The sequence below is a fragment of the Onychostoma macrolepis genome, chromosome 11, assembly GCF_012432095.1.
Source record: "Onychostoma macrolepis isolate SWU-2019 chromosome 11, ASM1243209v1, whole genome shotgun sequence".
In the NCBI taxonomy this organism is placed as follows: domain Eukaryota; kingdom Metazoa; phylum Chordata; class Actinopteri; order Cypriniformes; family Cyprinidae; genus Onychostoma; species Onychostoma macrolepis.
The window spans coordinates 255,511-271,130 of record NC_081165.1 but is presented as its reverse complement, the minus strand read 5'-3'; the positions used below and the strand labels follow the sequence as shown (position 1 = coordinate 271,130).

The following is a 15,620-nucleotide window of genomic DNA, read 5'->3' as shown; positions in this document are numbered from 1 at the left end:
TTAAACTTTTTTGTCTTGCCTAAAAATAAAATAAAAGTAAATAGCAATATACAATTAAATAGTAATTTAAAAATTACTTAGTAAATAGAAAACTAAATTATGAAATTAATGAATCATTATTAAATTAATAATAAAAAATGACAAGGATTAAAAAAATGACTTTCTTTGAGTTTATGTAAGCACACGCTGTACATTTATGGCCTTAAACATCAACACTAATTAAATATGGCTCTCTTTATGAACAAAATAAAAAGGTCTTCAACAAAGCAAATTATTCAATTATGTTTATTTTATTTTTTTTTTTTTGACCCCAGCACCAATTACATTCATTACTTTGAAACATACACCAGTAGCTCACACACCAGGAAAATTCATTTGCAGCAAAAACAAATAACAAAGACAACATATAAATGTTCTAATGTACTGGTAATGTACTGATCATTTCAGATGTCAAAGTAAATATCATAAAAATAAAGATAATAAACAGTGCTATGAGAAGGATTCAGGCCACAGATGTTGCTAAAGTCAGAAACTGAAAATTTTTAGGCTTTCAGTAAAACTCGCTGATGCTGGTACGATGACGGGGGTCTAATGAACTGGTGTTTTATGCTGCATTAGAAATTCCATATTCATTTTGAAAGTAATTGTGCAAAGTTATTGTGTAGTCAGCTTGGCGTATGGGCAAAACCCCACTTCAGTCCAGATCAGAACAGTCAAAATCTGCAGAAAAGACCTCATATGGTTGAAACCCAATGGTCATGTGATCAAAACATCCAATTTATGTTGTGTCTCATGAACTAAATAACATTTTCTACTCATGACCTCATGTGGTATTCTGTACATTCATTGGTAAAGGCAAATCTTGATGTGATAAGCGAATGCAAAACATTTAGCATTCTTAACCCATTGTGTTCCAGTCATTTTAACCCAGAGAGGATTTTCTTTTTCCTGAAAATCCTATTTAATGTTTTTGCATTGTAATCAAAATTGGTACATTTTTGTCCAGAGATGTGGTATAACAACCTCCCAAAAATTAGTTGATAATTTGTGTACTTTTTTTGGTATTTTTTCCCAATTAAAAATGACAAGCCTACAAAAAATTCCTTATAAATTTCTTCTTGTAATGCTTTATTATCACCAGATATTGTATTCAATCTTTTTATCAACTTGTTTTCATTTAATTAGAACACATATAAGATTATGCACTTCAGTTTTTGAGCGAATATTGGCAAAATTACTCACAAATAATGCTTTTTTCACTCACAAACTGATGTGAATAAACTCAGATGACCAGTCACTTCCAAAAAGCTTAGTTAATTGAAAGAAAACAAGTTCACAAACAGACTGAATCCAAGATGTGGCGATAATCAATGCTGGGTAGTAACTGATTACATGTAATCTGGATTACATAATCAGATTCCAAAAATTAAGTACTTATAATAAGATTATATTATATTTTAAAATGCCCATAGTCAGATTACAGTTACTTTTTTATGGATTACATGATTGCATAAATAGCCTGGAAAGCCTTGGCGTAATGTTTAATGCACTTCTTGATGTTGATAACAAAGAATGGAAAATATTAGGTCACAAGTAATCAAAAATTATCCAAAAGTACTCAGAATACATTACTTAATATGTGTAATCCAACAGATTGTTTCCGTTATGTAATTTGTAATCAGTTATGGACTACAGTAATCTACCCAGCGCTGGTGATAGTAGAGCATAATGAAAGATTTACAAGCAGTTTTTAAAAGGCAAAAGACATTTTTGACTGGAAACACCAAGTTAGGTAAAGCACAAGGGTTAAGAAGAACAGCATATTTGATGTGAAGACAAAATGTTTGGCCTGAAAAATACTCTATGCAAGTCTGTGATGTCAAATGCTACACAAACTCAATTTCACTGAGTATGTTTCTGGCTTGATGCTTATGCTAGTTAGCGCTACATGACCCCATCACTACAGTTTCATGTTTTACAGAAACTTTAACCTACATTTGCTGCCATTTTGTGCTTTCCTTAAAATGACAAAAACACAAGCATGATGACAGCATTACTTTCTCATCCAGTTTCAGTATGTTCCTTCTGAATACAATATTCAAGGTCATACTTACCAAATACTTTATAGATATCATTGTAACGTTTTTGTATAAAACATCATAAACACAATAGAAATTAATTCAGAAAACATGTAACATATACTTTTCCTATTGCAGAATATGATTTTGTGTGGTAATACTTGTACCTTTTCCTATTTTTTCAAAAACCATAAAATCGATTTTGAGAAGAGACATCTGGTCCATGTTATGGGTTCAGATGCAGACTAAAATTAGCTTGATTTTCACCATAAACAATAAAAAGTAGACCAACAGTGTTTGAAAAGGTGAAGACTCTTAAGTGCATGTTTCATTTTTTCAGGGAAAAGCATTCAAATTAGCCCCAGATACCCTGAACATTATAAAATCAAATGAATTTTATATTTTTATAAAATTCAAAAGCCAGATTTTGTCCAGTCTTTCATAAGTTAGGAAATCAAATACACAAACTAAATAGCAAAATTTACAGATGATTTGATCAGATATGATATCAATTTTTTAGCTAAATTATGTTTTAGCTAAATGATTAAACAAAACTTATGCCCACCAACTTATTTACTATAATTTTTTTTAAACCCTTTGCAACCATATTTTGAGCTTATAATTACCTATTTGAGCTTATAATTAAATCACTGATCAGTTTAATAAAACCCATCAAATTTCCCCAGATTAAATATGTTTAAAATAATATGTATGAACACATTTTATTTATTTTTTTTACCTAGGAATGTACACTACTGGTCAAAAGTCTGGAATAACTGGGATATTTTTAGTGTTTTTGAAAGAAGTCTCTTATGCTCAAAAATACAGTAAAAACCGTAATATTGTATAATACAATTACAATTTAAAATAACTGATTTATATTTTGATGTAATTTATTCTGGTGAATTTTCAGCATCATTACTCCAGTCTTCTAATATGCTGATTTGATGCTTAAGAAACATTTCTTATTATTATCAATGTTGAAAATAATTGTGCTGCTTCATATGTTAGTGTTTTGATCAAATAAGGAGCAGGAGAGACTTCTTTCAAAAATATTAAGAATCCTAATTCTTTCGAACTTTTGACCAATAGCGTATAAGATAAAAACGCTAAATATAAAGAAGCCAAAAAAAAAGAAAACAAAAAGACCATTATATTAACAAACCCCATTGATACAGAAATGTTATAAGCCATATCCATGAAAACAAACCTGAATCTGTATGGAACAGTGGCCATCATGAGTGCTTCAATGCAATATCCAATGCCATAATCCTATGCTTTTGCATCTACATATATTTATAGACATGGGTATAATTTCAGATACACCCAACTTGGTCTATATACAATCAAAAACTCCACCTGAAAACTCTTCTGACAATATAACCTAACAAAGAAATGCTTTGACATCATGAAAGTCCCCATACAATCAACAATATATATATATATATATATATATATATATGATCATTTCCCCCATGATTATCATGAGTGCAAACTTTAGAAAGAAGTGGAAATGCAGTAAGGCCATCCAAAATGAACCTGCAATGTATATATAGGCACATAGTTCTTTAATGTTTGAGATATTGATGTGTGTAACTCTTGAAAAAGCTTCAATCATCATTGGTTGCCGCTCAGAATGATGGGACACTGTTCCACAGATTCTGCCATTAAGTGCGTAAACATTAACACGTGAACATTGTATACAACACATAAAATCACATAAGGCAAATCAAACACAGCTAATAGGAAATGTTTTGCTAACGTTCTGGCAAGGCTCTCTCAAAGTTATCAACAAACATTTTTTCAGTAGATTGTTTGTTCAAACAAGGAAATAACATTTTTAACCCTCTGATGTGCTTCGTGTGTCAGTCAAAATTTTTATTTCAATAAAATGAATGTACTATATTTTAGTTTAATGTTTTTTATTTAACATTTTGTATTTTTAGGGGATTTTATGGTATTAAATTATATTTTTGTAGTAGTTATAATCCATTTATTTACCTGTTTAGCACTTTTTGAGCATAGATATGAAAAGCTGTCATACATTTTGAATGCTTTGGAGCATAGACTTAAGTTTGGTCTCTTTCTTAAAAAAGACGCTTTGCAGATTATCGCTGATGTGAAGTTTAAAAGGTGAAATTAAAAAGATTATAGATGTTTAGCTTTATTGTTATAATTTACATATTTTAATATTTACATATTTTCCAAAACATTTTACTTTAAAACTGTGAGAAAGTCAAAGCCATAATTGTAAACAAGTTGTGTTCCAAATTTGAAGTTGATATCACAAAAAAATGATGCATATTACACATGCATTCAACACAAAACATAGTCTTGGGGTAAAAAAAATACTGAAGAGCACCAGAGGGTTAAAACATTTTGATGTTCAGATAACATTCATAAATAACATTTACATAACTAACTGGGAACGTCAGCAAAACATTCTTAGAGCATAGTTTTGTTAGCTGGGAAAACACAGATCACAAAATAAGGCTGATTGCATAGAACGTGAGCTTTTTCTGTGTTCCACATTCGCCGACTGGATTCGGGGCTTAAAAGGCCAAAATGTTTCTGCAGTAAACTGTTGATTTCTGAAATAGTTTTTAGAAAAATAAAAAGCCACAAATATTAAGGAAAGCATTCTGAAGTGTTCAATCGCAGGAGTCCGTTTTGATCTGATTGGCTTTCAGTCTTATCTATCACTCATGTTGCGTGAACGTTTTCCGGTTTCTAATCGAGATATGGACTTGATTTCAGGTTTGATCAGGTATATTGATGTATTTTGGCTGGGGTTGATCTGATTCGTAGTTAGGCTGTCCTGTGACAGCTGTGGCACCATGTGACGCATCCATATTGATGTCGAAGCACAAAAACAACCCTCAGCAACTACACCCCACTCTGACACGGAGACATTAAAGCACCTACAGGATTTGGGGTTTGTGTGAGTGGGCTCTGTCCCTCAGTGTAACACCATTGGCCGATTGCTGGGAGGCCCGAGAGCTGATTGGAGCTCGGTGGGGGGAAGAGGGCGGGGTCAGACTGGGCAGGTATCAGCTGATTGGCCCCTCCGTCTCTCCATCCTTGTCCGACTCGTCTTGTATCTCGTCAGTGTTCCCTGAGTCACTGCTCGCAGATGAGCTAATGGAAAGAGAATTTCTGAAGGAGAAACAGAAGACAATTTTTAAAATCCACACACACACACACGCACACACACAAAATAAAACTTATTCTCAGGAAATGGTGCTATTTGTGTCTGCATGACTTACAAGAGGTAAAATGAACACAGAAAATCTAACTAAAGTTAAAACAATATTTATAAAGTAATATATTTATAAAGAAATACATTTCATTTAATTAACGAAATAAATGTTAACAAATAAAATTACATAAAAATTCTTAAACCTAAACATTTCTCAACTTAAAAAATATGTAATAAAATGAGCAATAAAAATAATTAAAATTAAATCTGAAATGAAAATGAATTAAAACTAAGACATTAAAAATACTTAGTTAAAATAATATTTAGTTAAAAAACTTTAATTAAAATGAAAATGAAAATGGAAAATAGAAAAAATAAAAACTAATTCATAATAATAAGAAACTATATTATATTATATTTAACTATATATTATATTATTGATACTAAAATGTTGTTTCCCACAATGCAGTGTGCCCAACTTGAGCCCCGTGTATGATACATGAATGAGAAATAATATCAGCCATGATTTGTGGCGTCTCTTCTTCGATTACACTTCCAAATGTCACATTTTAGCACAAAAATGCTAGATGAAAGACATCAATTACATACATTTTTAAATAAAGTTGTGCAAGCTATGACGGTGGTTGTGTTTTTCATTCTAAAGCCACTTATACACAAAATTAAAATTAAAATGGAAAAATATCCACAATATTTTTCCACATGCAAACATTATGAGGTCATTTAACATATTTTGTGACAAAGAGCTGATAAACAAGATATAAACTGCCATCATATTGTTCATTTTAATTTGTTATATAGGGGATTTGAAAAAATTTCTAGACCTGATTGTAAATTTTTTTATCCTTTTTTTAATATAATATCCTTTTTTATTTATGCCAAGTTCTAAAATATTTTTTCCTTAGAAGCTGCTATTTAAATTGTGCAAATTTATTGAAAATAAAAAGCGCAAACCCTAAGGAATATTAAGTCATTGAAAATTCTGCAAGCTAATTATTTATATTTATTTGATTTTATTCTTTATTTCTTTTATATTTATTTCTGTAAATAAAAAGAAATCATCAGCCTTGTCATTACAGGAGAAGAAAACCTCTTAAAATGGAAGTGATTTATCAAACGCTATCTCATGACTAATTTGTACATATTTTACGAGGTGGCTAATTCGTACGACCTCACTCATATGATTTTGTACGATTTGTCTAAGCCCCAGTGACGGATAGGTTTAGGGGCGGGTGTAGGTCATTCGTACAAATTCATACGAATTGGCAACTCATCAAATACGTACGATTTAGCAAAAATCGTATGAATTTGTACGAGTGAGGTCATGCGAATTCGTACGAATTAGCCACCTCGCAAAATATGTACGATTTATCATTTGTTAGCTGATCACATCTAGCCTAATTAGGACACATTGCTAGGCTTTTTCTTCAGTACTTTTGAAAACTACAAACATTTCAGATTGAGCTGTTTTTATAGTGACGCTGCATTCTCTGAATCATCAGTGAAATCACCTGCCACCCTTGATCATTCTCCTGCACGTCTCCATCTGCACGTCCAGCCCTCGTTTCATGCTGCACATCTCCATGTACTCATGCAGATGTCTGTTCATGTCACTCTTAGCCGTGGCCAACTCCATCTGTGTGTGAGAGAGAAAGATATAATTATGTAAAACATTTTGTGTCACAAAAGACAAGAGGTTCAGTAGGAGGATAAACACAACCACAACCAATGGTTAGGGTGGAAAATACAGAAAAACAAACACATCCTAACCTCGATTTGTCCAATTGTCTTCTGATATTCCTGCTCTCTGGTCTTGAAAAGAGACTCGGTCTCGTCGATGAGATTTCCCAGACTGGAGTCCTGAGAAATAAGTCACACAACGGCTTATTTCAGTTATATTTACTCTCAAATTGTACGCACTGACAACAGAAAGAAATTAATTTATTCAGCAAGGTTTTAAACTGATTTCTACGCAACAATATCAAGCAGTACAAATGTTTTCAACATTGATAATAATCAGAAATGTTTCTTGAGCAGCAAATCAGCATATTAGAATGATTTCTGAAGGATCATGTGATAATGAATACTGGAGTAATGATGCTGAAAATTCAGCTTTGATCACAGGAATAAATTACATCTTAAAATATATTCAAATAAATTTTTTTAAATTTGAATAATATTTCACAATTTTGCAGCTTGTCCTGTATTTTTAATCAAACAAAATCTGGTGAGCAGAAGAGACTTTTTTCAAAACATTATAACATGTTAACAACCCCAATCATTTGAACAGTAGTGTATATGGATGCTCTATGGAAACTCACAGGTTCTTGTGCGTCTCCGTTGCAGTCGAGGGCAGCGGTGTTGTTAGTAAGGCCGAGGGGCACGTTGTAGTTGGCGAAATCCTCCCATAACAGCAGCGTATCATCGTTCTCCTCCCACGTCAAACTGTCACAGTCATCATCGATCTCAAACGTCTCCCGCCTAGCAACAAATGAGTTATCTGAACAATGTCTGCGTGTGAGGAAAAAGAAAGGGACAGAAAGAGAGGACAGAGAAAGAGCAGGCAGTGAAGACTGTCACAGACGGCCAGCACAAGACGAGAGTGTAGACAAGCATGAAACAGGACGCATACATACACAAACATGTTAAATGAGGCCCAAATCTGATTTTTCCCTCACTGTGAATGGCAAAATTTGCACTCGCAGTTTTAATCTGGATCTGACTTCAGTGTGAAAAGATCATTTTAAAGCATCATTTAACCCTGTAAAGCCTGGCATATAAAATTATATTCAGAAAAATCTATTTTTTTTTTAAATGGAACAGTTTATTGAAATTTTAGACTAAATATATATTTTTAAATATATAAAAAAGTTTTCTTATTGATGCATGAATGATGAATTAATGCTATTTTTGCAGAAATGTAATTCAGCAATTTAAGTAATACTCCAACCAAATATAAACTGATTTCCTTATAAAGACATTTCAATTATATTAACACTGTGTTTTGAATGAAATATGTATTTAAGTTTTGTTTACTTCTTACTTGTTTGTATGCATGTCAAATAAGAAGTTTTGCAGTTAAGACCAGTGTATGACAGGATCCATATTTCAAAACGTACAATGTGAAGAACCTCAAAAATATTGGATTTGAGGAGGAAATCAGGATCAGGCACTTTGGTTTGCACTATAATAGCAGCTAAAGCTGTTAGTGAAAGTGAGAAAGTGAGAATTAGAAAAACACAGAAATACCAGCTTTATATGATTATGACATCAAAGTTGAAAGATAGAAATCTCAGTCCCACTCATTACAAATACATGGAAAAAGAGCAACCTGCACAATTCCCCCCCCCAAATTGCTTTTGTCTGTCTGCAATTCTTTGCATCTCCACTTGGTGCTGCCACAGTGTCAGCATGAGTGGATCTCAGATCACAGGCTGAAACCTCAATCTGGTTTTGCTTTTGGGAGGACTCACAGATGGTTGAGCATGCGTTTCATCTCGTCTGTGATGTTGAAGGGGACCTCCTCCTCCGAAGTGCTGGGATCTGCATCCATCTCTGAGTTATCCTCATCTGATACTGGCTTCTTCTCCTTCTTTTTGCACACCACAGCCATCTAAGACACACAAACGATATTTAGTTAGAGTGATTTTATGCCAGTACCTTGGCTGGTTAAGGCCTGTCATGGAAAAATAAATACATATGACACTACAAACCGCCAGTAGGTGGCGACAAGTACCTGTCTTAATGAGTGATTCATTGAATCATTCATTCAAACGATTCATTTGAAATTAATTTAGAAATGAAGCAAGTGGCTGTCTTTATGAATAGATTATTGAATCAATGACTCAAAGATTCATTCAAAAAACAGATGCACAAATGTTCTACCCGGGCTTTGTTTGGAAATGTTTTCTTGGCGGGGAAAAAACCCCCCCAAAAAAAACCTGAATATTGTGTCTAAAATGTGACTCACTTAATATTAACGTCATGTTTTTTGAACTGCTGTATAAAGTTAATATCACATTCGCGATCACGTGACTTTTGTTTCTTGCAGTTATGACTTTTCTCAGAATATTGAGAAATGATCTTGCAATTGCGAGTTGTAAAGTCTGAAGCTTCTACATACTATACTTAAGTATATCATATCTAATAAATATAGAAAAACAAAAACCTATACATGGATATATTTTTCTTTCATAACATTCTAACTGCATTCTATTTTAATAGGCTAAATCACGCAGTGAATGCTTTTGGATTCTCAAGACATGCTTTTGTTTGTTTTTTTGCAAAGTGAGTGACATATTCAATAATCTCAGATCACATATCGTTAAAACAACAATTACAATATTATCATAGACAATAAATATCGCACACCTTGTACAGCCACATATTAAAGTCAACTCATGCACTGGAATTGGACATACAGTGTGGGTTTAGCTGTAGTGCAGTGTGATAACCTCATGTGCAGGGCAGGAGAGATCTTGCCTCAGCAGTTTTACTCTAGTATTGCGTGTTTTACCCACCCTGTCTGCTGGTGCTCTGGATGGACTGACGAACATCTTAGACATGTCCTCTGAGTTCCTCTGCTGAGCCACGTCACACAGTTTGGCCGTGATGTCGATTCTCCTGCAGATGTCCATGTCCACCTTCATGGCTTTCTCCTGAATCTTGGTGTCGAGGTCGGACATTTGCTGAACAAAGATTCAAGCAGTGTTAGAAAATGAAAAGAAAACTATTTCTGTACAGATAATGAATTTATGATGCTGGAGAAACAACATAAACAGTTGCAGTGTCATTAGATTTGTGCTTTGAGTGGATTTTGTCTTCAAAGTTTGGTCTATGAACGTCAGTAGTTTTTTAAGAAGCAATAGTCACTTTATTCTCACTCATATGCCTCTAGATTTACAAATAGGCTTCATGCACACTGCAAAGGTCATGTTATATAATCAGTATTTGATTTGACAGCCGTAGGTGTGACTCTCGAATTGTCCATATTATGAACTATAGTATACACTATACTTCTATTCTATAAACAGTGACAATGACCTAATTTAAATATCAAGTATGGTCCAATCAATAAGTTAATCCATTAAAATTCATTAATCCATTAATATAATCCATTAAAATTGTTAATATTTTAGAAATAATACAATATTTTAATAAAAATTTAAAATAAATGTTGTATATCTGTTAAAATGAAAACTATTATTTTTAAATTAAAATGAATGTTATTGTTTTTAAAATAAAACATTTTTAAAATAAAATTAATTAAAAATACATTTTAATATTTTCGAAATAAAAACTATATTTGTGAAATAGAAAATATTTTTTAAAATAAAAAATGTAAATATTTTTAAAATAAGTATAGCTCACTCTGTAAAAAATAAAAATAAAAAATAAATTAAAAAAATAAATATTGATATACAAAAACAAATGCATTTATTTATTTTTTAAATAAGATCACTCAAAAAACAAAAACAAACAACAACAAAACACCCTAAATAAACAACTAATCATTTCAGCTTGGTTCTCTACACACCACACAAATAAAAATGAAAATTCAAAAGAAAATAATATTGTCACCAACAAATTATTATTTTTTTTTAAATTTTCAGGAGTGAATTTAGTTGAAAAATGCAGTTTTTGCAGGCAAATAACTGAACAGAGTGTTTTAACAGCATTAAGTGACAATTGCATTTATCTGCAGTGTGTGAGCGTCCATATACTGTAGTTATGCAGATTCAAACTGAGAAACTCCGAGACATTCTCTTAACCAAAACACTCTCTCTAAAGGATCACTCTAAATCATTATAATCTTCATGCTGAACATCAATTATATACCGCCAACAAGGACATCAACACAGTCATAAATCAATGCCATTGCACACAGGTGTTTAGACCAACAAGTTAGTCTTGTGGTAAATCCACAGGCAAACAAACTTGAGCGGTTAATGTTACCTAAAGGCCTTATGGGAAACAATTGCTCTGACTCATTTATTCTGTATGGAGAAGAGGAGGAGTCAAAAACATTGACTCTGTTTGTTGTTTCTTAATTAAAAAAGCAACACATTTAGGGCAACATATGGAAGTTTATTTCCATTCCACAGAATAAAAAGGAATTGGGACTTTCTCACAATTCTGCCTTTTCTTCCTCGCAACTTTGAGTTTATATCTCACAATTCAGACTATTTTTCTCACATTTGAGGAAAAAGTCAGAATTTTGACTTCTCTTCTCAGAACTGCAGGAAATTATGAGTTTATATCTTGGGAAGAGAACTTGTATTCCGAGTTTATAACTTGTATTTGTTAGATATAAACTTGCAATTCTGAGAAGAAAAGTCTTAATGTGAGATATTATAGAATTGTGCGATAAAAGTTTGCAATTACATTTTTTATTTTTATTCCTTGGCAGAAACAAGCTTGTCACAATTCTAAACTGTGACTTTTTTCTCACTCTAGTGACTTTATATTCTATAATTCTTCTCAGAATTGCACCTTTCAATTTCCCAAATGCAAGTTCTAAACTTGCAATGAGACTTTTTCTCAGAATTGCAAGAAAAAAATTCTAAATTGTGAGATAAAAAGTCGTGATTACTGTTTTAAATTTTTTATTCCATGGCGAAAATACGTTTTTATCGAAATAGAAGCGAGTTAAACAAATCAGGGCAATTGTTTTTCTTTATTAAACTCAATGCTTTTATAGATCACGTCTTGCATTCTCTCTTACTTTCAGGTCCAGGATTTTCCTCCGGTTTTCTACAGCTCTAGAGCGGCGGCATCCGCCAGCCTTTACAATAAATAGTGATTTCAGTTCACAGCTTTTATTGCATCAAAACTATTTATGATTTTTACAGCACACTGTGACACTCGTGTGAATGACTGTCTGACAGATGAGGCAATTCGAAAGCAAAGATGATTAACTCTAAACATTAACTCATAAATCCAGGTGACATCTGGATAAACGGTTTATTCATTCCTCACCCTACAGACCAGCTGGTACAAATCGAAGGCGTGTATGCGTGAGATAATGATATAATGGCAATGAGACTCAAAACAGAGCTCTGTTGTGTGTGTATTGTCTTAGCTCGGTGTTTCTGCCGGAGGGGAAAAAAGCCAAATAAGGCCAAGCACGTTTCTCTGCTGTCAGGAAACAGAAGTCGTGGAAAAAAACCAATCACAGTGTTTACTTTAGAATTAAAGGGATAGTTCACTCAAGAATCAAAATTTGCTGTTAATTTACTCACCCTGGTTCTTTCGGACAGTTTGTTTCTGGTTCAGATAACAGATTCATCAGTTTGTTTACGTAATAATGCAATTATGTAAAGTATACGCAAGTACAGTATATTATTAAAGCACCCAAAAATGCATATAAAGCATATAAAGTGAATAAACTAGACTTAATCAACTCCCCCTTTTACATAAACCATGAGAAACGACAAAAACTTTAATTTCACCCCTTCATTCAAGTGTTCGGTTCAAGCATGTGTATTTCAACGGCTCATTGGTCTGCGGATCGAGTCAAATTGTTTCCTCTGAAGGGAACTGAAAGAGTCAGCAAAACCAGCATCATGTGATCATTTATACTTGTATTTTGGCATTTGAGTAGGAGTGACTGTCAAGCATCTGAAAGTGAGTTTTCATTGAGTAACTTGTCAATCTGTGCTGCTCGAGCCACAAACTGTTTCATTCAGTCCGATTTGGGGAACTGATTCAACTAGTTCACTAAAAAGAACTGGTTCAAAAGGAGGATTCGTTCGCAAACCAGACATCACTCTGAAATATTTACCTGAAGCTCTGGATTGCAAGTAATAATGTTGTAAATAATGTTTAGTATCTTGCACAGAATGATCGTTTTGCTTCATAAGACCTCAGTATATTGTCAGTAGCGATGGGTATTAATCTTGTGTTCCTTGATATGCTTTTTTATTCTCAAAAACTGAATGAATGGATCAGCAAGGATCACGGGTTCAGCTAAAAACCTGTTACTGTTCTACTAAAGAAAAAAAAACACCTACATATTGGGTGGCCCGAGGTTAAGTAAAATAACAGCATTTTTTTTTTGGGTGAACTGTCCCTTTAAGCTATTAAAGACCTGATTAAAAATGCATTTATTTATTTTATTTATTTATGATTTAACGCCATGTCAGGAGCAATGGCTATATTCATGACAAAAACTATTCAACTGTTATTAAAAACTCAGATTCTTATCAAATGTGGTAAAAACATCATCCAATAAATACTGTGTTTCTTGGACTCAAAAAACATTCTTATGTTGTGATCTGATGATGTAATAAAACAAAACAATCATACTGATCTTCATAACGAATACAAACAGATTCTGACTGTCTTCTCTGAAGAAAATGTCTCAAGTCGCTGTGATATTTTGGTCTCTAGATATGGAAATACTCACATCGCTCATGAGGCTCTTGAAGACCACCAGTTCAGCTTTCAGTCTTTCGACCTTCTCGTTCAACTCGTCCTGAATGGCTTCGGATTCGTTTACATTCTGAACACCCAAACACAAATATAGGCAAACATGAGCACACAAAGCAACATAAGAATACATGAAATAGTCTGTATGTGATGATACATTTAGCAGCAAAAGTATAAACACTACCATTCAAAAGAAGACTTTTCTGCTCACCAAGGCTGCATTTATTTGATCAAAAATACTGTAAAAACACTAATATTGTAAAATAAATTTTCATTTTAAAATAACTGTTTTCTATTTTAATATATTGTAAAATGTCATTTATTCCTGTGATGCAAGGCTGAATTTTCAGCATCATTACTCCAGTCTTCAGTGTCACATGATCCTTCAGAAATCATTCTGATATGCTGATTTGAGAAACATTTCTGATTATTATCAATGTTGTTGTGCTGCTTCACATCATAGTGGAAACTGATCATTTTCATTTCAGAATCCTCTGATGAATAGGAATTTCTTAATAAAGCTTACAGACAGATTTTGATGTTAAACATGAGCATGAGCAGCCTGAGCACAACACCCACTCTCCAGTCTAATGAAATCCCCACAGCGGCGGCGCTGAAGGTTGGAGAGGAAATCCATACGACTCAGGGCAGAATTTAAAAAGCAGGCTCTGAGCATGTTTGGGATCTCAGGGGACGCTTCTCTCCTCGGCGGATTTGCTGACCCATAATCCAACACAAACACAGATGCAGCCGTTTATTGATTTTCCCGCTGCATCAGCAGAAGATGGATCTCACACCTGCAGCGTGTTTCTGAGGGAATGTGGGGAGTTTGAGACTGACATGGATGCGGCACTGGGCCATGCAGACGTATTGAAACACTCAAATTCCTAAATGCATCCCATGTACAGCCGTGTCTCAGATTGTTTGAGGTCTCTCTCACACACAGTAGTTTATATTTGCTCAGATCACTCGTGTGAGAAGTTGCTCATCATGTATTTTAGCATGATGGCATGCATACTCACACACTTTAGAGGGGTCATTTCAAGGAACGCCAGATTTAATTTTATCATTTAAAATAAAGGAGTTCAATGCAGTTGCTATGCGGTTGCTTATTATTTAAACTTTAACGTCTCTTGACATTTAACTGCAGACTTTGAACAATCTGAGAGCAAACTGAGACATCGTTGAGATCTCTTCTAAGACTTCAGAGGAGAAACATGTAAGAACCAATACAGCAAAATTATTTGTCAAATTATAAAAAAAAAAAAATTGGTCCAAACATTACATTGCTAAAATAGATGTTAAAATGTATTTATATAAATATATTTTAATAAGTTTTTACTTATATATTCTCATGTGTTTTCTGGCCCAAATACTTTGGACATGCATTCACTCAAAACTATTTTCTTGCCCCTTTAAGTATGTTTTCAAATATATTTTCTAATGCATTTTAATATAAATGTATTTATATTGTCCAAAAATACATTTTCACAAATAGATTCAAACAAAATGTATTTTAAGACTGGAAATGTATTTGTATTTTCTTGCCCCTTGAAGTATGTTTTCTCATTGTCATGTTTTATGTAAATTTATTCATCATTTTTGAAAATACATTTAAAAAATACATTTCGCTATAACTCAAAATGCATTTTAAGATTGGAAAGTATGACGTATATATTTTCGAATATATTTTCTATTTCAATTTATGTTTTATTTTTAGATACAGATTTTTAGATTGGCCCTTAGAAGTATGATTTCTAATATATTTTAGTATTTAAAGGTTTAAACGACTTTTTAAATAAATGTTACATTTGGAAAACACATTTTCTTAAAGGGGTAGTTAACCCAAAAAGAAAATTCTGTCATCATTTACTCACCCTCAAGTTGGTCCAAAG

The 15,620-nt window shown here is 33.0% G+C and overlaps 1 protein-coding gene across 4 annotated transcripts in view; it reads right to left on the bottom strand.

Moving 5' to 3' along the window:
* Positions 1-291: 291 nt before the first annotated feature.
* The window catches only part of iffo2b (intermediate filament family orphan 2b), a 37,607-nt gene continuing 22,278 nt past the window's right edge, over positions 292-15,620 (bottom strand). The window contains exons 3-10 of one of the 4 annotated variants that reach the window (XM_058792404.1): positions 13,703-13,798; positions 12,020-12,079; positions 9,816-9,983; positions 8,769-8,908; positions 7,617-7,806; positions 7,066-7,155; positions 6,807-6,931; positions 292-5,234 (exon numbers count right to left, since the gene is read on the bottom strand). In XM_058792404.1, the coding sequence (XP_058648387.1) occupies positions 5,129-5,234; positions 6,807-6,931; positions 7,066-7,155; positions 7,617-7,806; positions 8,769-8,908; positions 9,816-9,983; positions 12,020-12,079; positions 13,703-13,798 (975 nt within the window). In that variant the 3' untranslated portion in view covers positions 292-5,128. The remainder of the gene's footprint in view (positions 5,235-6,806; positions 6,932-7,065; positions 7,156-7,616; positions 7,807-8,768; positions 8,909-9,815; positions 9,984-12,019; positions 12,080-13,702; positions 13,799-15,620) is intronic. The other 3 variants (XM_058792405.1, XM_058792406.1, XM_058792407.1) reach the window with 3 other exon arrangements.